Here is a 16,297-nt window from a genome sequence, read left to right on the forward strand (position 1 = left end):
GTTCTCATTTGATCTTTTACCTCTATATATATATATATATATATATATATATATATATATATATATATATATATATATATATATATATATATATATATTACCATCATTTAAGGTAATAAACCATTTTTTAGTTATATTTTATGTTATATAATTATAGTCTTTAAATTTTATTTGAAAGCTTTTGTGTTTTATTATTACATTGAAAAAAACCAGATTGATTATAGTAAATCATCTTATCAAATCAAAACAAAAGGGATTCTAACCAACTCTATCAGGATAGGTGGAATTAGGTGTTTGTTTAGGAGATATATTTACATTTGTCGGTTTAAATTTTTTTTTATCAAATCAAAAACGTTAAATTTTAAATTATTATTTTTAACTAAATATATTTTGACATTTTCGTAATTATCATTTTCAGTTTTTTAAGAAAAAATGTTTTAGCCTTAGTGATCTAAACGTTTTAAACTCAATTATTGATAGTAGTTTGATAAAATTATAATTACTGGACAACCAAATACAAACAAATTAGATGATTCTTTTGGTTATCATATATATATATATATATATATATATATATATATATATATATATATATATATATATATATATATATATATATATATATATCCCATGTGTTGAACGGTATCACATTAAAAATTATATTCCATATATGAAATTCGTCAACTTTCCAAAATTTACCTACACCATCTCCCTCTCAAAATTTTATATATCCATCCATACATATTAAGTATACATTGTGTCAGAAGAGTTTGAATCTGCGAGACTAGAAGATAATCTCCCATTTTCATCGTTCCGGAGAAAATTCAATGGAATCTAAGGCCAGCCGCCGGCTTCAAACTATTCACAACCACATCACCTCTGCCGCCGCCGATCCTCACTCAACACTGCAACAAAATCAAACAGCCGGTGAGTTTTTCACAGGTGTCTCTCTCTCTCTCTCACATATCCATAAGGGGATTATTGTGATTTATGTGGGTAGTTTGGATTTCTAATGCAACAGTGTTTGTGATATGAGGTGGAAACTACTTTAGAATTAGTTAAACGCCTAATAGTTTTATATGGCATATCAAATCTTGGATTCCATAAAAGTATGCATATATGTAGTCCGCTTTCTTAAAACTTTAAAGGAAATTTGTTGTTCTATGGTGTTTTATTATCAACTCTAGATTTCATATTCATATATACACATATTTACTCTACATTTCATCACCATATTTACTGATTTTGTTACTCTGGCAGAACAAGGATACAGTGTTGTTCTTCCGGAGAAATTGAAGACAGGGAAGTGGAATGTTTACAGGTAGTACTACTCATAACTCATTGGTTCATCATCAAACATTACATCACTTGAATCCTTGACATATATATATATATATATATATATATATATATATATATATATATATATATATATATATATTTCCTTTTTGGTGGCAGATCTGCGACCTCTCCTTTGAAGTTAGTCAGTAGGTTCCCTGATCATCCTGACATAGGTACCTTACATGATAATTTTGTGTAAGCATCTACTGTCACTATATTATGATTTCTTCACTAAAATTGTAAATATTATGCAAATCATGGAAAAAAACATCAATAATTTGTTTCGACTATAGTTATGCATCTGAAACCTTCCGGGATTACAAGTATTTGGGTACACGGATTAATGAAGATGGAGCAATAGGAGAGTATGTTAAGTAGTTTATTATTTTTTAAAGCAAATTGGGTACGAATACTTTATAATTTATCTTCATTTTATTAAAGATACAAATGGACCACTTATGGGGAAGCAGCTAAAGCTCGGTTAGCTATTGGTTCTGGGTTAGTGGCCCATGGAATACCCAAGGCATGTCACTTGTATTATAATACTAATTTCTCCTTGTTGGTTTTTGTACTTTTTTTATATTATGTCTTATAATTTCAGTTGTATAACATTGCAACAGGGATCCTGTATTGGATTATACTTTATCAACAGACCCGAGTGGATAATTGTTGATCATGCTTGCTCTGCATATTCTTACATATCTGTCCCTTTATATGATACCCTTGGTTTGTCCCTCATTATTTTGTCAAACTTTTAAATCACCTTTCTTTATTTTATGATGCAAATGTATTTAAAGTCAAATCTTGTAGGTCCGGATGCTGTGAAGTATATTGTGAATCATTCTTCTACACAAGCTATATTTTGTGTGCCACAGACATTGCATATTGTAAGTTTCGCCTATTTTTTTCCCATTGATACTTTTAAATGGTTAAATTTGTGATTAGTTGCTAATCGCTTTGACATTTCAGTTGCTGAGCTTTTTGTCAGAGATTCCTTCTGTGCGTTTGATAGTGGTATGATGGTTAATCATTTGTTTCATTTCTTATCAATTTCACTCATAAGATTCTTTACTGAATGTTGACTTGTAATTTTAGGTGGTTGGAGGGCTAGATGAGTTAATGCCATCTCTTCCATCAGAGATTGGAGTGAAGGTTGTATCATTTTCAAAGCTTATTGCTCAGGTAACTTCAAACCCTTTTGTTTAATCATAATTTAGTGTTTGACTTTACTGAACTTTTCAATAACTCTATCTTGTTATCATAATAACACACTTAAACATCTCCGATTATAACATGAATTTCTATGATTTGAGTTACTCTTTTATGATTTTTGCCATTTGATTACTGATTTATTTGGGATATGAATTGGTGCTTTTTAGGGAAGTAATGATCGGCACCCTTTTTGTCCACCAAAACCAGATGATGTTGCTACAATATGTTATACAAGTGGTACAACTGGGACACCAAAGGTTTTTTTTTTTTTTTTTTTTTTTTGTTTCTTATTGACTTATGCTTTTTCTTTTTAAGTCTACCAAAGTTGAATCTTTTCTTACCATAAGTATTAACTGTCTTAAGGGGGCTGTACTTTCCCATGGAAACCTGATTGCAAATGTTGCTGGTGGAAGTCTTGAAATTAAGTTCTATCCATCGGATGTGTAAGTATTAGCATTCTCAAATTGGTTAAAATGTCAATTTGTTTCACCATTATTTTGTTATAAAGGACTCCATTTTTGTTTCAGTTATATATCTTATCTTCCTTTGGCACACATATATGAAAGGTCCAACCAAATCATGTTGGCATACTATGGTGGCTCAACTGGATTTTATCAAGGAGTAAGAAACTCAAATTTTATGTTCTTTCCATATTAAGTTAATGATAATGATTTCTCTATTGTACTTAATCAAATCATGACAAAACTGTGTTTCTTTTTGACTTAATGGGGTAGGGGTCAAAACTTTACACTTTATTTTCATTCATGTAGGACAGCTTGAAATTATTGGATGACATGGCGGAATTGAGACCTACTATCTTCTGCAGTGTTCCACGATTATATAACAGAGTATATGATGGGTATGATAATTTTTTTTTTTTAAAATTTTTCAATCAATAAGGCTTATTGATGCTCAATTAGGTGTGTGGTTATTGCAGTGTTATGAATGCAGTAAAGTCATCTGGTGGTCTGAAAGAAAGACTGTTTAATGTTGCATTTAATGCGAAAAAGCAAGCAATACTTAAAGGTAACAATTTACAGATCTTTCTTCAACACGAGGGCTCCTTTTAGCTTTCCATGCTTTAAATAATATATTTTTTCTGATATTATCTTTCAGGCAAGAATGCATCTCCTATGTGGGACAGATTAGTATTTAACAAAATAAAAAACAAACTTGGTGGACGTGTTCGTTTTATGGTTTCAGGTGCATCACCCTTGTCTCCTGAGGTCTTGGATTTTCTTAAAGTGTAAGTTATTTTTAGGGCTAAATCCAATAAATAACAACTTACTTTCATTCATTTATGTTTTATAGTATCCTAGTTGCATTTCTTTCTATTAAAGTATTGTACATATAATAAGAAATTACTAAAAGTACATTGCTATTTCTTGGGTTTAAACCTTATATTTTCAGGTGTTGTGGTTGTTCCGTAGTGGAGGGGTATGGAATGACCGAGAGTTCTTGTGTTATAACTTCTATGAATAAGAATGATGTCCTCTCTGGTCATGTAGGCGCCCCTAACCCTGCTTGCGGTTAGTTTTCTATAATTTATTAATTATAGCATCGTACTTTCATTTCTTTCTGTAATTTCAACTTTTTCTTATTAGGGCATTGTAGTTTGAAAAATTTTATGCAGTTGTAACATTCTCCTTTTAATCTTTCTCATTAGGACATCATACTTTCAAAAGTCTATCCAATGATAGCAATGAAAATTGCTTTAATTGAGTAGATTTTTCGAAGTACAATGCTATAATAGGAAAAAAATGAAAGTAGGATGCTATAATACATAAATCAATGAAAGTGGATTGTTATTTTTTACATTTAAACCAATATTGATGTATAATATTCGTGTTTCAGAGGTAAAGCTTGTGGATGTTCCTGAGATGAACTATACATCTGATGATCAACCATACCCTCGTGGTGAAATTTGTGTGAGGGGCCCAATTGTCTTCCAAGGTTACTACAAAGATGAAGTGCAAACGTATGTATAAATATAATAATCATTACTCTCTTCTCTTCTGCTTTTGTCATGCATTAGGCTGATGTCAATGGGACATGAATTTCAATTTTATATCCATTAGACAATATTTTATGATCAACATTTATAAGATTTTTTTCAGAAGAGAAGTGATAGATGAAGAAGGATGGCTTCATACAGGAGACATAGGGTTGTGGGCACCTGGAGGCAGATTAAAGATTATTGATAGGTAATTAATTTATAAGAATATAATCATTTAAGTAAATTATAATCGCCTTGTTTTCTTGAAAGATAAAATGGTGAAGGAAATTGGAATTAGATATGTTATGCTCTGTTGTATCTTATAAAATAAATATGGTTTTATCTTGTGTCAGGAAAAAGAACATTTTTAAATTGGCACAGGGAGAGTACATAGCTCCTGAGAAAATTGAGAATGTATATGTTAAGAGCAAATTTGTTGCACAATGCTTTGTTTATGGTAGGTAAACAGACTCCTTTCTTGCATTATTGATTTATTAATTGATAGTGGTACTTTTTTTTTTCTTATTTGTTTATTATATAAATTATAAATTATAAATATTGGTTTGAAACAGGTGACAGCTTCAACTCATCTTTAGTTGCTATTGTCTGTGTGGACCCTGATATGCTGAAAGCATTTGCTGCTAAAGATGGAATAAAGGTGAAATACTTGTTTGGTCATTTATAAATCATTTATCTCTACACAATTAATATATGAAATCACAATAAATAATTAATTTTCCTTCATACGTTGTTGTATATATTTCGAAAGTAGTCTTTCTGTAATACTATGTTAAAGGATTTTATGTATATAAATATTACAATGATACAATTTCAGATTTAAAATTGTGTTTTATTTTCTGGAAAAATATATTAACAATTAATCTACAACTTGTGATCCAGTTTGAAAGTTTAGAACAAGTGTGCAATGACCCAAGGACAAGGACTGCTGTTCTGGCTGACATGGATGCCATTGGAAAAGAAGCTCAGGTAACCATCACACATTAGACACCACATAATATAACTGCTTTTTTTGACAAAAAGTGCAAATTTTTGTCCCAGATCATTAATTTAAATTTTGTCCTTTTATCAAAATAAGGTATTTGTTATGTATGCCTGATTTGGTAAAGAATGCCATTGTGATGCAGTTGAGAGGTTTCGAGTTTGCAAGATCCGTCACATTGATAGCTGAACCATTCACCATGGAGAATGGCTTGCTCACTCCAACTTTTAAGGTATATGAAGTTCAACACACGAGTTTTGAATATTAGTCAAGTATTTAAAATAATTAACACCATGTAATTTGTAATGATGACAATAAACAACTAGCACTATTTTTTATTTTTATTTACATTAGTGTTGTATGGATAAAAATTGTTAAAAATATGTCCCTTTTTTGTGGTGTAGGTGAAGAGACCACAAGCAAAGGCGTACTTTGCAAAAGCAATAGAAAAAATGTATGAAGAGGTTTCGGCATCTGAAAAAACTTTTGTGAGATGAGAAGATGTTTTGTTTGTTGTAAGTGTTGTAATTTGGTTTGTAATATTTGTATTGTTCCTTTTTGTTCATATAGAATTTTTCAATAGGTTGTGACAATATTGAAATGTATTTGCATGGAATTGTATCATTTAACTATATATGCTCACAAACAGTGGCGGACCTTAGTAGGGCATTTGGGGTCCGGGCCACTGCTCAATTTCAGGCACGTAGTGTAAATTTTTTATTTTTTTTTCTTTTTTTGGTTTTTTCTATTAGGTGCACCCGCTTGAAGTACGAGGGACACCCCTACTAAAACAGTTTGCTTCCGCCACTGCTCACAAACCAGAAATAAACCACAATCTGCATGTAATACATATCACAAAATCATTACAATTATCAAAAATTTATTGTGAGTCGATTCTTACACAAAACCGGCACGCCCACTTCTACAACAAATTGGTATTAAAATCTCTTCAATCACTTTCATCATACAAATGGATCAACTTGTGTCACACAATACTAACAGCAGCAAGAAGAGCTATAGCGAACCCTAGTTTAGTTGATGTAGCAGTAACTTTACCAATGGAATTAGGTTTGCTTGCAGTGGCGCTGGAAGGAGTAGAAGATGGAGACGGAGAAGAGGACGATGGTGATGATGATGGTGATGGGGTCGGAGCCAATGTAGAAGAAAGCCGTTGAACGTTAATGTCGAGCTTTTGTCCGGCTTGGCAATGACCAGGGACTGCGCAGAGATAGTAGTGGTGGCCGTAGGTCTTGATGACGATGGAGTCGTTGCCAGTAGAATGGGTGGCGATGGGGGCGGAGACGTTGCAGGACCTGTAGTCGCCATGTTTCACTTGCATCACATTGTGAAACTGCTTGTTGTATGTGAAAACTGAGATACCAAATTCGCACCAAAGGTTTATAAGTATTATCAAAATGAATATATATAATTTTTAGGAATATTTACAATTTGAAAATATGACTAATGACATAATTGTTCATCAGAATTTAGACCCCAAATTTTCCACTTGAATCTCAACTCACTAGTCTACACGTAGCGTCAATATGGCGCTGACGTGTAGGATGCACACGACTCAAAGCTACCGGTTAAAAACTCGATTCTATATCCATTTTAAACCAGTCCCAATCAAACTCGAGCTTAATATTAAGCTCGATCATTAAGCAAACTTAGACCGTGAAATTTGATACATGACACGAACTTGTGTATGTGTTCTTTTTTGTTTAGAAATTTGTGGTTCGTGTTTACTCATGTCTGACATATATTTTAAATTTGTGTTATGTATCTTGCACATTTCAAACACAAATTTACTATTTAAACATGTATAAGACATGAAACAAATTTGTGTTGACACGCGACACGTATAAACAAATATATTCGTGTAAATTCATGTTTTTTCATGTCGACACACGACATGTATAAACAAATTCGTGTTCGCACATGACACGTATAAATAAATTCGTGTCTTACAAGTAAAACATGTTTGTTTGTGTAAGTTCGTATTTTTCTGTAACACGGTTGAAAACATGTTTATTCATGTCATGTCATGTGTAACATGAATTTGTTATGTCTCGTGTTCGTGTTTAATATCCAAGACACATTTTACAATTCGTGTCAGGTCTAAAAGAACTTGCGCTCGAGTTTGTGTTATATATATATATATATATATATATATATATATATATATTTATTTATTTATTTATTTTTATTTTTATATATTAAAATAAAAAAGTATTTAACAAATATCATTTAGGGTGTTATGGTATAATGTATATTAGCCGAGCCCAACCCGAGCCTGAGCCCGTATAACTTTTCACAAGTCAATCTCGAGCTCCGTACCATAAGGCTCCAAACAAGTCGAGCTCGAGCTCGAGCCCCAAAAAAAATTTAAACTAGTCGAGTTTGAGCTTTGTTAGGATCAGGCTCGGCTCAACTTGTTTGCACCCCTACTAATGTGACATCTATGGGGATTTAAAAACATTTTATTTTATTTTATTATTATTACCCCAAAATTTTCCACTTGTATCAACACAACAATACTGCATATGGATATAACATGTTACTAGCCTACAAATAAGCAAATTCTAATTTGGTTCGTATATACGGTGCTAACATGACATGTATATGGATTTAAAAATATTTTTTTTGTTTCAATTTATCATTATCATTATCATTATTATAGTTGTTGTTAATAAACCCTAAAAACAAATTTAACTTTCTTGTCCCCCACCCATTGATGTTCACACCGTGCATTAGCGCCCCACTCGATGTCTTCTCCGTCGATGGTGACACCAAATGACAATTTTTTTGTAATTTGTGTCTTCTTCATTGTTAGTTCAAAACTCAAATGCAAAACAAAGAAGACCCATACATAGTTGTTCTTGAACACATAGATGATGAAATCAAATCAAAAAGTTAAAATTATGTTTTGATTTAAATCTTCCGGTTGATAAAAATGAAGACAATGAGGACGAGACGGAATCATAAACTCAAAAAGTGTGGTTGCAAGAGTTTTTTTTGGATGAAATTGATGAAAAAAATGGTGGTCAACCCATTCGAACTATTTGGAAGATATCAGCTCTAAGAGATCGAGTAAATCAAATGTATTGTTATAAGTGACAAAATAACAACCTACAAATGTATTGGCAAATTATATGGTCTAGTCTTTTGGCTACATAACAACCTACCATGAAAACCATCTTAAGAAACCATCTTCTTTTTGTTTTGGTTTTGTTTTTTCTACTTAGACTATTAAAGCCTCTATTTTTCTTTATGTAATGTTATTTGTACATATTTTTATTTATTTAAGCTCACAATTGATATGATGGTGGGTTTTTGGGAATATTTTTAAAGATGGGAAGGAAGACACCAACAAGAAAGATCAACACATTTGTTTTTGGGTTTTCAAATTGAGTTCACTGATGGAGTTTTTAGGTTATGATGGTGTTTTAAAGAGCAAGAGGTGGGTTTTTGGGAATATTTTTAAAGATGGGAAGGAAGACACCAACAAGAAAGATCAACACATTTGTTTTTGGGTTTTCAAATTGAGTAAATCAATATATTGAGAGGGGGATGGGGAAGATCGAAGAAAATTGTACCTAGCATGACAATTCTCTGCCCTAACCTCTTGCGCTTGAGCATTTGGATCGAAAATAGCATAACACAAGGATGATTTTTGTACACTTTCCAATAAGTGCATTAATAGGGCGGAGTCCACAACAACATTGAAAGTGGAGGGCGGGAAAGGATACATGTGGGATGTCTCGTAGGCAGCAATTTTAAACCCAACGGAACTCTAGCTTCTCCATTTGCGACCTTGATTGATCTGTCATTTTATAACATCTCCAATTGGAGATTTTTAATAGCTTATTACTTTAGATTGTTTTTAATTGACCACTTAATATCATTTGACTATGTGATTTTTTTATCACTTAATATACATATTGAGTGGTCAATATACTTTCATAACTTGTACATTTAACCCTTCTACTTTAATCATATTTCATTTTAGCCCTTAGTTTTTTTTTTTAATTTCTTTACTAATTAATTATTTCTATATAATATTTAATGATATCTTATTTATAAAATATAAATTTTATAACAATAATATAATATTTTCGATATTTTATTTTCTTTTTATCACTATAACATAAATATAAATAAAGACTCGATATACTTGTATTTATATGTTCGTATTAAAATATGATTTGTGTTTAAAAATAGACTAATCAATAAAGGGTTTTATAAAATATTTTAGATAGATGAAGATAAATTAGTTAAAATTTATATAAAAAAAGTATTTAATTAAATTGAATCATTGCATGATCATTTATTTAGAGGTCAAATTTTATACATTGATAAAGTGATATTTATTTTGAGTAATGGAATAGTATAACCATGAGAGAGAGAGATGTCATGTGGATTCAATGAACTCGATGGTGAAATCATGAAGGGAAGAGGGCGAAAAGGACAATAGGACGCAATATGAAGATGAGTTTAGGTTTTTTCTTTTACTTAGGTTTAAGTTATATTTTAGATTGAATTTGATTTGGTTCCATGTAGTTAAATCCCCTTTTAATTTCATAATTAACCCATAATGATTATTTTTCTTCTTTAAATAACTATAAACTTTACATAATAATTACTTTTTTTTTCTACGTAATTGAGTATTATTGCATAATAGTTTTATTTTTTTATTTTTACATATAATTATAAATAGTTATGAAATAATTATGAAGATTTTTTTTTTCAAATCATAAAACCATTTTTATATAATTTATTTATTTATCTTTGTTTTTAAGATTTAATTTTTTTAATTGTTTTGACGTTTTATTTGAATACATTGTTTAGTGTTTTTTTTCGAATTAAAAATTTAATGTTTTTTTTGACGTTTTATTTGAATATTTTATTTTTATTTTTTAACACTTTGTTCGATTTGAGTATTTTTATTAAAGGGTGGGCATTGGACGTGTTAGACGGTTTTCGGGTTACAAGGTTCAGGTTATTCGGCTTGGTGTTTGTCTCCACACCGACTGTTAACTGAACTGTATTAACTTTCGATTAGGTGGTTATCAGTTTATTCGTGTTCAAAAGGCTAGACATTTGTGAAATTCATTTGTTTGTGACAAATTGATGATCTTAGTTGACGAAATATAATTGGCATATATTTAGATTGATTTACAAAATGTTAATCAACCAAAATATTGTCGTTTTCTTAACATGATAATTTAATAATCTTGTTAATATTTTTATCTTTTTGTTTATTTATTTTTGTAATGTTTTTAATTTCGTTCGTTCCGTACATATCATCCCTAATAAATGAAGGTTTTTTTTGTCACTTGTCACACTCTCATTTAATTTGCCAAATGTCATTTTATGGTTATTTTGAATTAATTTTGTTTTCACATGTCATTTTATAAGTTTTTTTATTTTATTAAATTTCATATAATATTTTAATATAATAATTACAATAAATATAGTAATAAATTGATATCAATTCTTTTAATTAACTTACCTTTTAATTTCAAAATTTTCAATAATAAAGCTTATTAGTTTCTTTTATTTATTTTCATTATTTGTTTAAATTTAAAAGATAAAAAAACATTTCTATTATAATAATTCATTATTTTTCTTATTTTCTTATAAATTCAAAGTAATCAAATATTTTGACCTTTATATTTACTTTGTTTTTAAATTAACTTATGTAATACATGGGTCTCACAACTAGTAAATTATAAAACAATGCAATTTGTAATAAAATAAAGAGTAAATTACTTGAATCGTTTGTTCCGTAATGTTTTTAATATTTTTATCTTTTTGTTATATATATATATATATATATATATATATATATATATATATAAAACCAGTTTTCTGTAAAACTTCTAACCAACGGGACTAGGGCCCCGTGGTGGTTTTGGTTTTGAAATTTTTGGTCGGTCGCCGATTCTAATAAAATCAAAATTATATTCGCTTTAATTGGTCAAAAAAAAACACCAAATTTATTTTGTCAATACGTGTCTTATCACGTTATGGCGTGAGTTTTTTTCAAGTAGCATTTTTTATTTTGTTTTTTTTTTCACCATTAATTAAACAATTGAGTTTTTTCTGGGACATTTTTTGTTTTGTTTTTTTTTATCTTACCGTAACGTCATGCCTTACGTCATTTATAATAAGGGTGACAATCGTATCAAGTTTAGGTTGGCGGGTTGGAAACATCAACTTTGATACAACTCGTCTAACCCGTTTAATTATACAGGTTCGTGTGTTATATTATGATTCATGTGTTGACGGGTTGGTGGATTAAAATATTATTTATATATTTTAATCTCTTTGTTTACTTTTATAATATTTTTTATTTCATCGTTCTACACTTAAAATTATAAAATATTATAATATGTAATAAAATAAAAAACAATAAATAAGTCATAAATATTATTTATAGTTACAATTATAATAAACTTAAGAGGTGTAACTCTAAATAAATAATTAACTAAAGGGGTGATTATAAATATATAATATAATACATTCTTTCTATTGAAATGAATTTAAAAGTATTATCTAATAGTCAACTAGTCATGTCAAATAGGTTAATCATATACTTTTTAGATGTGAATAAAATCCCCCGAAAATTAATGTTATTTAAAAGTAAAAAGTAATGATTTGTTCGTTATTAATGTCGACTTTAATATTAAATAAAAAAATAGTCAAATTAAAAAATAAGGGTCTAAACAGTATTATTATTTTGTTTTTATTGTATTTTTTAATATATAGGATGAAAATTTGAAAAACATAACAAAAATATATTATACCTATCATCCGAATTAGAAAAATAAAGTTAAATAGCAAAACACAAATTACCCAAACAATATGGATGATCCATTCTACTTTTAAGGATCAAAAATATTTTAATGATATTTTTTTTAAGAGATATACTCATAGGTCAAAAGAGTTTTACTCTCTCCGTTTCAAAATTATAATTCATCTTTTTTTTTGTTTATTCCAAAGTAATTGTCCATTTCTAAAAATAAGTAATATTTTTACCAAAATATACTTCATTATTACTTAACCAACTAAGCATTTAATGAAACATTAAATGCAAAGTAAGACAAAACTGTCATTTTATTGTATAAAGTTAGTGGTAATTAATGCTTCCTTAATTTGTATGTTTTTAATCTGTGGACAATAATTTTGGGACGGAGGGAGTATTATTTTTAGAAAGACTAAAACCACAATTAACTATTGCCAAAATATTGTTTTTTTTTTGCAAAAAAAAATTATTTAGGGCCAAACCACAAAAAAACTAAAATTTACTTTTTTTCGCTACAATATCATTTTAACGAAAATGATATTTGTTAAAATTTTAGGAAATTTGAATGACAATTTGACTCTGATGTTTCAAAGATCGTGATTGTATCACTTTCTGAAATTTATAATCTGTCTTTATTGTCTTGTGTACATGAATTTAGAAATGAGATAACCCAAGAACTTCAATTTTGATTAATAGCCTATGAGAATTAGAAACACAAAATAATTGTTGTGATGCGTTTTTAGAGAGAAGGAGATATGCAAAGAATCAGTGTTCGGTCATATGAAAGTTGTAACATTTGCATGCAATGTTCATCTTTTTTTATACATGGAAGATGGTGGTTAATGATGGTTAATGGCAATTACAAAGGAATAGCCGTCGCCTGGGACTCTGCCCCTTGAACTCTGCTAGGGTCGTAGCCCTTTGGAACCCTGTTCCCAGGGACGCTGTCTTCGAACCCCCGTATTTCTAAATCCATATCTATCATTCTGAATGTGCACCTCGTACATCCGGTCTTAGATAGTAAAATGAACTTAGCTTATGTGGATAGTAATACTAACTATACTAACATATATCGATAACACTAAAATCACCAACACCAAACCTTCATGGCTTAATATATTAGAACCATTTGTATTTACGTTAGACTTAAAAAATAGTTATTTTAATATTCTTCAACATTCCTATAAAATGAAGTTAAATGGAGCAAAAGAGCATGAAATCGCACCCACATAATTCATAATCAATAGTGTTTACCGCTAGACTAAGGCTAAGGGTGTCCTAAAATATTTATCGGCGGACACATCAGATGAGACATTTTTGTATTTTTTGTCATTATTAAAAGATGTTAGGTGTGGCAATTTAGATTCCCGCCGGTAGAAAATATGGGAGAAGGGATTATTTTCAGCGGTAAATAAAGAAAGAGATATCGGTGGAAGTTCACGGTAAACTTTACCACCGGTAAAAAAAAGGTTGAAGTGTGGTGTTCACCGGCGGTAAACATGTCAAATCAGCAATCACCGGTGGTATTAATCTAGGACACCGTAGCCTAATACAAGTATGCATATATTCGTAAAATGTGTTTTAGCCAAGACTTTCTCATATTTTAAATTAAAATGCATAAACAATGATATTAACAAAGAAAAAATGGAAAACTTTATCTATCATAATAGTTTGCCGGATAGCACACGTAACCAAGGAGCACTACTTTGAGAATGCAATTATTAAACGTGATGATAAAGTAGCACTACTTCGAGAATGCAATTATGATGGACATTCGAATTTGCAATCACCAAGACAATTTATTATCGTTTTAAATTAAATGATTACGGATTTAAATTTCATTATTAACATATATAAGGTCATGTAGAAAGAAGAGAGAACAGAGAAGAAGAAGAAAGTCAGAAAGTGGTCTTCCATGGTATTTACCACGACACCACAATAATGACATCGGGGATGGTGTGCACCACCGTAACAAGGTTGCCACCTTGCAACAAACCCTCTCTGTGACCAGTATACCCTTCGGCCTAAACAAGCTCTTTCTTTAGTTAATTGTCACTCAAATAGAATGTTTTCTTAAGCGAACACATATTGTAGGTATAAAATGAACATGTGTAGTTGACAAGTGTAATGCGTATGTTTCCTTGCTTGTGAGATTATAGCTTAAATTATTAATTTGCTAGTATTAAACATAACTAAAGTACGTAGCATATACGGCTTATCTTCAAAAGTAAATTAGATGCAACAAAACTCCCAACACAAAACAATCAATTTAAAGGTACCTTTTATCATTTTCATTACATTTTTCTCACACGTATTAGAAGTTCTTACATTTTATAAACTTTACACCATAAGAAAACCGATTTTGACAGTTTAAATCGTTTTGGTAATGAAGAACACTGTATATAAACATTAAACACACAAAAGATAACCATAAAGTGAAGAGGAAAAGATGAAAGATACGTACCAATTGTGTCTCCAAACTGGAAGGTTTTAGTAGCAGCCCACTGCTTGTAATTGACATTGCCAATGGTGGTCCATCCTGCTGAGTCCCCAACCATATACAATGCTCCAAAGGTTGTCTTCATCTGTGAGCCATAAACCACCATGGAAATCAACAGTGCAGCCACTGTCATCTTCTCCATTTCTGTTATGATATGTATATATATAACTTGTGTTGGCTCTTAGGTTTAGAGTTAAGTCAAGGATCTAAACCTATTTATAAGTGTATTTGTATATGTGTGAGTGTTAGAGAGTCTTTTTCTTTGTCTTTATTGGTGGTTGAGTCATTTAACTAGCTTGGGATATTTGTTGGGTATATGCTTGTTTATAAAGAGTACATTTCATTTTATTTCTAAAAAAATATCCGCTATTTTTTATTTTAGGAAATTTTGTAAAGTCGATAACTTTATATTATTTAAGATAAGTTTTCGACTTTTGAGGTTAATGAAATAATTTAGGAAAATATTTAGTTGTTTACCTCTATTTTTTTATTCTTTTGGTAAATCTTAAACTTAATTTTTTTCCTTGTGGTTGGAACGATTTGATGATGACAGGCAATGGCAACAACATAATGGATCTGGTAGATGATAGTAAGCATGTGGGAAAACTTGAAAGCAAAGGATGTTTTGTTGTCTTCTTTGGGCTTGCACACTATCTTGTGATGTCATGATATGGATTCTACCATGAGACAATCTCTTTATTTATTCTTTTGTTTATTACTTTGGAAGTGTTGTCGAACCAAATCAATATATCATTTCTAACATACTGTTTATAACAAAGGTTTGATGACAATTTTGATATTTTCTCTAAAAAAGTTGGCAACCGAATGTGCATGAAAACGGGCAAAGACGCAACAATTTTGAAACTTTTGGGAGTAATGACAAAAGATTATGTTGTAAGGTTGGAGGAGTGATGTCAAATTTGTCATGGTCTACATATGTGTCATATCAAATTTGCCACACTATAACAAAAATTTGTCATTTAGATGTTGTGGGTTGTAGACATTTGCCAAACATTAAAAATAAAAAATATAAAACATTAAAAAAAAATTGTTGATTGGTTGAAGGATGTGCAGTCAAACTCGGTGATTCATTGTCGAGTATTGTTGCCTAGCCGAGTTTACCGAGGTGGCGGCACGGTGTTCGCCGATGCCACCTCGGATTTACCGAGTGGATTACCGAATGACTCCATCAAGTCTAATTGTCAAGGAATTCACCGTAAGTATGGTGCTCTAGTGTAGGGGTCAGATTGCTCCAGCATAAAGCTACAAGAGGAGAACGATTCTACAAATGTCTTCTTTCTAGAGCACTAGCAATTAGCTATATGATCAGTTAGGATCGTGGAATCTCTATCTTTTTTACTCCGAAAAAATAAAGACAACTAACTTATTGCACTTCAAAAAAATTCAAAGATTTCTATATATATTAAACCAGAAACCTAA

General features: G+C 30.3%; 2 protein-coding genes across 4 annotated transcripts; one reads left to right on the forward strand and one right to left on the reverse strand.

Annotated features, from left to right (window-relative positions):
- Positions 1-662: 662 nt before the first annotated feature.
- On the forward strand, positions 663-6,247 carry LOC145117743 (long chain acyl-CoA synthetase 7, peroxisomal-like). 3 transcript variants are annotated; one of them, XM_079054052.1, is made up of 23 exons: positions 663-942; positions 1,261-1,321; positions 1,459-1,536; positions 1,635-1,706; positions 1,783-1,864; positions 1,962-2,067; positions 2,152-2,228; positions 2,311-2,355; positions 2,437-2,523; positions 2,721-2,810; positions 2,917-2,996; positions 3,081-3,174; positions 3,324-3,412; positions 3,491-3,579; positions 3,670-3,799; positions 3,964-4,082; positions 4,408-4,531; positions 4,671-4,757; positions 4,903-5,006; positions 5,122-5,207; positions 5,450-5,536; positions 5,695-5,781; positions 5,954-6,247. In XM_079054052.1, the coding sequence occupies exons 1-23, from the start codon at positions 828-830 to the stop codon at positions 6,044-6,046; spliced, it is 2,082 nt and encodes a 693-aa protein (XP_078910178.1). In that variant the 5' UTR covers positions 663-827; the 3' UTR covers positions 6,047-6,247. The 3 variants fall into 3 exon arrangements, with proteins under 3 accessions (XP_078910178.1, XP_078910179.1, XP_078910180.1); XM_079054053.1 differs by having other exon boundaries at positions 4,674-4,757; XM_079054054.1 differs by having other exon boundaries at positions 663-927.
- A 127-nt stretch (positions 6,248-6,374) lies between these two features.
- On the reverse strand, positions 6,375-15,140 carry LOC145117744 (mavicyanin-like). The gene is made up of 2 exons (XM_079054055.1): positions 14,822-15,140; positions 6,375-6,920 (listed from the first exon to the last, which is right to left on the reverse strand). Exons 1-2 carry the CDS (start codon positions 14,997-14,999, stop codon positions 6,535-6,537), a joined length of 564 nt encoding a protein of 187 aa, XP_078910181.1. The 5' UTR covers positions 15,000-15,140; the 3' UTR covers positions 6,375-6,534.
- Positions 15,141-16,297: the final 1,157 nt, after the last annotated feature.

The sequence above is a fragment of the Lactuca virosa genome, chromosome 5, assembly GCF_052849685.1.
Source record: "Lactuca virosa cultivar CGN04683 chromosome 5, Lactuca_virosa_CGN04683_v6, whole genome shotgun sequence".
Classification (NCBI taxonomy): domain Eukaryota; kingdom Viridiplantae; phylum Streptophyta; class Magnoliopsida; order Asterales; family Asteraceae; genus Lactuca; species Lactuca virosa.